An 8,811-nucleotide genomic window follows, 5' to 3' on the forward strand; every position below is an offset into this window, starting at 1 on the left:
ACCGGCAGAAATTTGAAGTCACAATCACCAGCAGTTTGCCTCTTTTGTCTAAATAGTACAGCTAACATCAAATCCAACCTTTATTGGCAAGTTTTTTGCCATTGTTCCCCTAGGACAGACGCATATGCCAGCACAAACCAGCAGCTTTGCATGTGCGCTGACTGCCTCCACCAAGTCCACTACTTCACCCCATCATAAATATTCTTGTTTGCCAGTAGCTTCTTTGTGCAAAAAGATTCTGTGTGCTCCAGCTCTGCTGTTTCTGACTGTTCCCATCACAATTCCTCTATAGTTAACTGACGCTATGTTTCCCTTTCCCTCTCAACCTTATTCCAGTGCCTGCCAACTTTTGTTCTGCTGGAAAGAAACATCAGAGTTGGATATAGCTCTGCTTCTTGACCAGAGGCTTGTGGTACATCCATATAGAGTAAAGAGCCCACTCCAGTTATGCTCAGCACTGTCTTTGAAAGCAGCCATCCCCCATGATTAGGTAGAAAGATGATCAGAATGGTGCAAAAGCCAGTAAAACTGAACGGACAGCAAGGTCTACTGGTTAGCTCAGGCTTCAGAAAACAGACAATTTGTTGAGGCAATCCCAGTTAAATATGTAGATTTGATGTGGTAACAAGAGTGGCATGAAGCTGGAGTAATCTAGGGAGCTACTTGGTGCTATGACCAAAATGAATTCATCATAGCAGATGGACAGAGACAAAAGCTGTACGTGCTAAAGCCATCAATGCAACTTTTCTGCATCAGAATTATGTTGCTTCCTTGCACAGAAATAACTTCAAAATGATAATAATTCAAAAATTTAACATATGGGGAAGAGAGAAAGAGAAGGCTTGAAGTGCAGTGTAGCATCTTTCAACTCTAACTACATTCACATAAAAGCTTTTCAAGGGACAGGAATGAGAATTGCTAGCTTTCCTGTAGAGAAAGAGAAAAATCATAGAATCACAGAATGGTTTGGGTTGGAAGTGACCTTAAAGATCGTCCAGTTCCAACCCCCTGCTCACAGGTGGTGAGACACAGCTTCTTAAGATCTCATCTCAGCCTCCCCTCTGTCAGGCTAAAGCCATTCCCCTTTATCCTATCCCTACAGACCCTTGTCAAAAGCCCTCTCCAGATTTCTTATCTTCCCCTTTAGGCAATGGAAGCTGCTCTAAGGTATCCCCGGAGCCTTCTCATCTCCAGGCTGAGCAAGCCCACCTCTCTCAGCCTGTCTCCAGAACAGAGGTAGTCTTAAAGCATCACCTATGTTAAATGACTAATTAGAGCATGCTTAAACAGAAATTAGTACCTCAAGCTTTGTCAGTGGTATGCTTGAGTGATATATCTAGGCACAACTGCATTTAAATATAAGCTTTGTAAAACAATTACGCCAAAAAATTATACCACTGTACTGTGAGACAGAGTTAAAGCATGCATACATAATCTCTTCATCTAAGGAAAAACTGTACTAGTAACCACAAAAGGAAAGTAGGAGATTTAAAGACTTTAGTCTTGAAATTCTAGATCTGTCTTATAACCATACACAAAAGAGCCATTTCCACAGACCAGACTCCAGTCTCTCATCACAGTGAGCCTGAGGCGTGGCATGAAGGATAAAGAACAGTTGGTCCCCATTTTAGAGATCTATATTCCAAGTGAATGGCAAATCAACCCTATCTTCTCCCAGATCGATGTTTATTATTCTTTACCTAAGTGTTTGTAACAAATCTGCAAGTCATGCCTCAGTCACACCTTGCTGGACAAATGGGCTGTTGAAACCAATAGTGATCTCAGGTGAGCTCCCTGCAAGTGCTGAACTTGCAAAAGCATGGAAACCTCACAAAGGTTACAAGAGACATATTCCATCTCCATGGCTTACCAGATCATTTTAAGCAGTGAATACTGCTGAAATTACCCCCTTGCCTCAAGATAAGTAATGAATGCACTTTTAAAGTCAGCTGTTACTAGAAATTCACTCTGTATAACCTCTCTGGCCTCTTAATCTGATGCAAATCACTGGGGGACTGCACTAGTGTAATGGGGGGGGAATATTTAACTGGCCCAGCTGTCTGCTGGGAACTGAACTAAACCAGTTTCTAAAACAGACTCTGTAACATTCACTTCCTCCTAAGCACTTCTCTGTGGATAATACTTTTCAGTCCACCCTGCTACTCAGAGCTATTTTTAAAAAGGTCAGCTAAACCAGAATTCTTGCCCAGATCTTATGATATTTGCATTTCAGCCTGCAGTTACCCTGCCTGCCTCCTGAAAACCCAAGGCCCAGACAGTCAGCTTGGCTTCACCACCAAGCCATGCTTCATTCAGTGAGATGAAGAACAAAAACATTTCATCTGACAAAGTGAAAGCATTCAGACATTCAGATGTAGGTATCCATGTACTCATGCTTTCAATGCAACAACTGAACAGTAAATGCATTTTTTCCTCCCTCTCCCAATCAGTGTTCTATGGAACATCCAAAAGTTGAAAGATTTAACCTGAAAGAGTTGAGAAGGCTTTGGATGCCACCCTCCAAGAGCAGCAAACCCTAATATTCAACTACAAACTTAATACTAGTCTCAGCTGAGCTACTGTATTCCGTGACCTGAAAGATTAAACCAACTGGAATATCAGACACAAGCTGTGATTCTCAACACCACAAAAAACAGTGCACAGCAATGCACATGAGATCACAGCAGAGCACAGTCCAAATGAGAAGAGAAACTCCATTTGACACTTCCAGAATTTCTTTTGCAGTACCATTAGTCTACTTACATGCTGTATTTCCTGCTGGCTGGCTCGGTAGTTTTTCTTGGTTAAATTGTCCACCAGGTAGCTGATTTGAGACAAGGCCAGCGAGAGCGAGTCAAGATTCATTGCTGGTTGGGGCAGAAGCAGGCAGCCGAGCCTGGCGCAAAATCACCATTATTCCCCTTTAGTCACCTCAGAGACAGGTTAATCTGCCCCACCCCCCACCCCCCCCTTAGCATCTATCTGGTTCTGTGTTACTGTCTTCAGCTCTTCTTTCTCAGTTGTCTTCCTCTGTTCTGAAACATGACACCTGAAAGACAGTATCACATTATAATTAAGTTCTGTAGCAATAACACAGCTTTTTTGTTTGTTTGTTTCCAAGCTAACTTGGTAAAACAAGTAAATTAAAGTTTAACAAAGGAACTGGTAATACAGACATGATCGATAGTTTCACTTACAGAAACTGTTTGACATAACTACATCTACAAGGAAGTACTATAAAGTTTTCACAACACAAGCTTAGTTGTTTTCACAATACCTGACCGCATTTACTGGTTTCTGCATTTTGCCAGGCTGCAATAGCTAGTAAACAGCTCTCTAAGAATGACTACCCTTCCAGCACTGGGAGAAAGAAGAAAATCAGATGCAGAATGAATTACATACCACACAGCAACAGAAGTCAGAATCATTTAAAGCATCAATAACATGTTTATTTAAAAAGTGCTTTTAAAGCATCTCTGCAATATTTTGCATTGACACCATTAAAATAGCACTGCACTCAACTGTACACACCAAAACAAACACTTGTGAATAAGTAACACACGGGGAACTGCAATAAACTAACCCTCACCTGGGGCTTATACTAAACCAGTTTTTTTCAGCTACAACATCAGAGCTTGCCAGATTAATAAATTTCTATGACAACAAAAAACTTGGTACTTGACATCTCGCCTGTAAAATTACAGATTGCCAATGCAATAAAATTGCATCCCAAAGCAAGTCCTGAATAATCAACAGTCTGAAGAATCTCAAAGAAAGCTGTAAACTGCTCTGAGAAGCAGCACTGTAATTTATCAGAGGTTGAATCAAGCTGGAGAGTCACTGTTTTGAAGCTCTACTTGATCAAAACACAAAAGTCACTAGGCTTTGTGCCAAGAGTCTGAAGATCCATTTTAGGATTAAAATTACTGCTTTACTGTCTTGGCTATACAGTCAATGATTTCTGCCTCATCATTGAGATGGATCACAGAGGTGATGTGTTAACTTAGCACATGTGACGCTTAGGTCACATGAATTCAAAGCAGCCCCTGCAGCACTGTGGCTTCTCCAAGAACAAAACAGGAGCAGCACGAAGGTGAGCTGAAGAGGCTGTGCTGCATAGAACTTAAGAACTCTTCCCCTTCACACAAAGGTTTTTACTCCCTCACACCTGGAACTAAAGCTTATTTAACATCTGCCCACATTTTAAAACACCAGGAGCAGCAAATCCTATTGCAGGCAGTGAAGACTATTCTGCTCTTTGGAAAGTTTATTAGCTTAAATAAAAACGTGGGTAAAATAGTTGTAAGGGAAGTCAAATCATCAACAGACTTGTAGGCTTTCATCATGCCACAGAAATCCCTGTGTACTCCTAGAAGCTATGCAAGATCCTGCTTGTGCATCCCACGAGAAACATTTTCAAGGAGGGTTATTGAAAGCATTTTTCAATGACAAGGCAGTCGTGCTCTGAAAGAATTTTAGTGTGTTCAAAACTGCAGCAAGAATTACAGGAAATTTCCTATTCTTTTGTATACCTTTGACAAGCTGTAATTCATTCAAACCTTTATATACAGGTTTAAAAGCCTACTGACTGAAACAGCTTCGTAGGAAGGAGGAGAGGCACAAAATTTAACAAGATTTCTCAATAGCACAGTACCCAAATTTATTTTATTTTTAATAACTCCATTCCTCTATGAAATAATCCAGAAAGTGTCACTGGGCTTGGCAAGTACATACTTTCCAAGATGTTCTTACTAGCAAGGTTTAACATACCAGACCAATCTAAAGCTTCTGAAAAACAGTTTAAAATGAAGCAGATGGACCACCATGCCACGGTACTTGCACCTACCAAAGCCACCACAAGCAGCTAGCAAGAGAAATTCAGTCCCAGTGGGAGCACCAGATTTCAGCAGCCAGCCTGAAAACCTCAGGACAAAACCAAAACTCCACCTTGGTCACTTCATTTATAAGGCAGTAACAGAAGTTTCAGTTTGCCTTTCAGGCCCTTAGGAAGAAACCCCACATTTCTCCAGGTATTGCTCCTCAGACTGATGCAAACAGCATAGCAATCACACCTATCCCACACAAGAAAAAGAACAAACAACAACAACAACAAAAAAAAAGCTTTTAGGTGCTGGAACCCTTGAGTTAGGCTCAGTCATGAGATCCTCCCTACTGCCACATAACATTCTACAGATTATGGACACTGAACACCCCACCCCCCATCATCGTCACTGTTTTCTCCCAAGAAAAGCAACACTACCATCTCAACATGCTTTAACTGGATGGATGAACAACAAGCTTTACCACTTCAACTGCAAAATCTGTCAGTGCTACTGAAGAACCCAAACCAGAGTCAAAATGGGATTTTCCATTTCAAGGAAGCAGAACAAGAACCTGAGCAAACACAAAGACTCCAGGACACAACACAACAGCTAAAGGAAGCAGCTTCCTATTTATGTTCTAAATATATGGTTTGCACTGTACATATCCTGATACACATCAAAACCTGACAGCTCTCAAGCACCTAACAGCATATCCAAGGTTCAAACAGTGCAATCTAACTTACAATTGTATATGAAATTGGAGTAATTCCGGGAGCCCTGCCTGGAAAGCAGATGTCAGTCTCACCTCTGTGCCTGGCAAAATCTTGGAGCAAATTCTCCTGGAAGGCATGCTAAGGCACATGAAAAACAACAAGGAGGTGATCCTGCCCCTCTACTCTGCTCTCGTGAGACCTCACTTGGAGTACTGGGGACAGTTCTGGTGTCCTCAACATAAAAGGACATGGAACTGATGGAACAAGTCCAGAGGAGGGCCACGAGGATGATCAGGGGGCTGGAGCAGCTTCCATATGAAGAGAGGCTGAGAAAGTTGGGGCTGTTCAGCCTGGAGAAGAGAAGGCTGCATGGAGACCTCATAGCAGCCTTCCAGTATCTGAAGGGGGCCTATAAGGATGCTGGGGAGGGACTCTTCATTAGGGATTGTAGTGACAGGACAAGGGGAAAGGGGTTAAAACTTAAACAGGGGAAGTTTAGACTGGATATAAGGAGGAAGTTCTTTACTGTAAGGGTGGTAAGGCACTGGAATGGGTTGCCCAGGGAAGTTGTGAATGCTGAGCTTCAGATGCTCTGAGTATTTTGCAGAGGTAACTAACTACTCCCACTGGGTTTCAAGAGGCATGAATATTTAGGCCATGGGTACTGCATGTCACCACAGGGCCTTCTCCAGGCTGAATAGCCCCAACTTTCTCAGCCTATCTTCATACAGGAGGTGCTCCAGTCCCCTGATCGTCCTTGTGGCCTCCTCTGGACTTGTTCCAACAGTTCCATGTCCTTTTATTGTTGGGGACACCAGAACTGCACACAGTACTCCAAGTGAGGTCTCACAAGAGGAGAGCAGAAGGGCAGGATCACCTCCTTCGACCTGCTGGTCACACTCATTTTGATGCGGCCCAAGACATGGTTGGTTTCTGGGCTGCAAGCACACATTGAAGCAGCTCATATTCAGTTTCTCAACAGCCAGCACCCCAAAGTCCTTCTCCACACGACTGCTCTGAATCACTTCTCCACCCAACCCATAGCTGTGACTGAGATTGCCCCAACGCAGGTGCAGGACCTTCACATCACATTGTTGAACTTCATGAGGTTGGCACTGGCCACGTCACAAGCATGTCAAGGTCCCTCTGGATGGCATTCCTTTCCTCCAGTGTATCAACCACACCACACAGCTTGGTGTCATTGGCAAACTTGCTGAGGGTGCACCCAATCCCACTGTCCATGTCACCGACAGAGATACTGAACAAGACCGGTCCCAACACCCACCCCTGAGGGACACCACTCGTTACCAGTCTCCAGCTGGACATTGAGTCGTTGACCACAAATCTCTGCATGCAGCCATCCAGCCAATTCCTTATCCACTGGGTGCCCATCAATCACATTTATGTCATTCCAGTTTAGAGACCAGGATGTTGTGTGGGGCAGTGTCAAACACTTTGCACAAATACAGGTAGATAATTCAATTCCAGTCAACTGGAAACCACAATGATGATTACACACAGTAACTTTAGTTTACAGAAAGCAACTGAACTGAGCACATTATGTTTGCTCCCATACACTAAGGCCACTCAAGTTCCAGGTTTGGAACATACCTCAAATATATCAGGCATGCACTAATCATGATATGGCTACCTCAGGCATGTTCACATCTTAGCTAGGATTGTAATACACTAAAAAACACCAAAAAAAAAAACACAAAAAACCCCAAGAAACTCTCACTTCCCACTTTCCCTTCAGTAAAGCACTGCAGGATAAAGTTTCTGTTGGAAGCAAGTGAAGAAAATTTAGGGACCTGTTCTCTAAGGCTTTGTGCTGTTCTCCCATCCAAAATGGGGTTTAGAAGAGTTAAAATATTATGTCAAAAAGTAAAAGGGAACTGCAGTATTCATACAGTAGGGGGGGCTATTTAAAAAAAAAAAAAAAGTCTGGCTAACATATTTCTGTCTTCAACCATGGTACAATGATAAGAATTCCCAGCATAATTCACAGCAATGACCCACAAGGTCACAAAATGTAACTGCCTATTTTTCCTAAGTTACCTTTGCCCAGTTTCTCTTCCACTTACTCAACCAAGCACCATCAGCAGCCATTTCAGCATCAATTAAAGGGAATTAAACACCTAGCAGCACTATGCTAGAAGAGCAAATAGGATTAGGTATGTCAAGGATGGATGAAAAGAAAGGACAGAAGGAAAGATCACAGACTAATTTAACTTGGAAGGGACCTTAAAGATCATCTAGTTCCAACCCCCTTGCATCTTGCTACGAGTTTGGTTTGGGGACACCAGGCCAGTAGGATCAACAGTTAACAGCAAACTTAAAAAGCATAAGGGCAGAAATACCCAAGACAATAAGCCTAGAAAGGACAAAGAAGTCTACTACCAACAGTCACCTCACCTGCACTCCTCCAGCTTGTAATTTTAGTTGATGCCAATATAGATACCTTTGAAACAGGAAGCACTTAAATTATGAGCACTCAGAATGACTTCTCAAGTGTCATACCTGTTCTGTTACCTGCTTAAAAAAAATAGTTCCATTAAGAACAGATGCCACCCTTCCTTCCAACAAATGGGATTCAGAAACAGTTTAAGCTCATGACAAACCCACAGACTAGGTGTTGTATTTTAGTTTTATCTCATTTCTGTTGTAGAAACAGTCCAAATTGTTTGTTGAAACTAAACTACAACTGCTCAGTAGCCTTACTGTATAAAGAGATCATGGTACTACCCCAAGTTAGGGAACTATTGCAAAGGAACTATTTCTAGCAATACAGCATCTGTTGCTATTTCTAGTTTCAAAACAAGGAAGTCCATTTTACGGGGCAGCGTGTCCTTAACTGGAGGACAGTGCTGAGAAGCATTCCTTCCATGGGGTCTGCAGGAAAGTTCAGTCACCCATTATTTACTACAAGCTGCATTTACAGGCTCCTGGTTTTCACTGGGTAAGTGGCAATGCTGATCTCCTCAGGAGGCTGCCAAGCCAGGCTGGGGTGGCGGGAGAGAGGGCTGGGCCAGCATAAGCCACTTCCCAAATCTCCCAGAGCTCTACTTGTCACGATCAACACTACAAAAGTGGAGGGGGAAGAGAAATTAAAATAGTTCAAAAGCTGAAGAGCTCCATGCCACCCAGAATTTATCACCACACAGCCTGCACCAACAGACCCAAAACACCAGCGGCTCCCATCCTGAGCAGAGTCACAGTCCATCAAAGTTCACTTGTCTTCTCCTCCTGCTGACTGGACATGGGCTGAGGAAGCA

The 8,811-nt window shown here is 42.8% G+C and overlaps 1 protein-coding gene across 1 annotated transcript in view; it reads right to left on the reverse strand.

The window, feature by feature from the left end:
- Positions 1-3,077, reverse strand: part of CNOT1 (CCR4-NOT transcription complex subunit 1) — a 79,966-nt gene extending 76,889 nt beyond the window's left edge. The window contains exon 1 of the mRNA XM_061359374.1: positions 2,764-3,077. Within this exon, the coding sequence (XP_061215358.1) occupies positions 2,764-2,865 (102 nt within the window). The 5' untranslated portion in view covers positions 2,866-3,077. The remainder of the gene's footprint in view (positions 1-2,763) is intronic.
- Between the last annotated feature and the right edge of the window lie 5,734 nt (positions 3,078-8,811).

Source organism: Neopsephotus bourkii, unplaced genomic scaffold, assembly GCF_033783945.1.
Source record: "Neopsephotus bourkii isolate Nb327-2 ecotype Australia unplaced genomic scaffold, CSIRO-AGI_Nbou_v1 NB_969, whole genome shotgun sequence".
In the NCBI taxonomy this organism is placed as follows: domain Eukaryota; kingdom Metazoa; phylum Chordata; class Aves; order Psittaciformes; family Psittacidae; genus Neopsephotus; species Neopsephotus bourkii.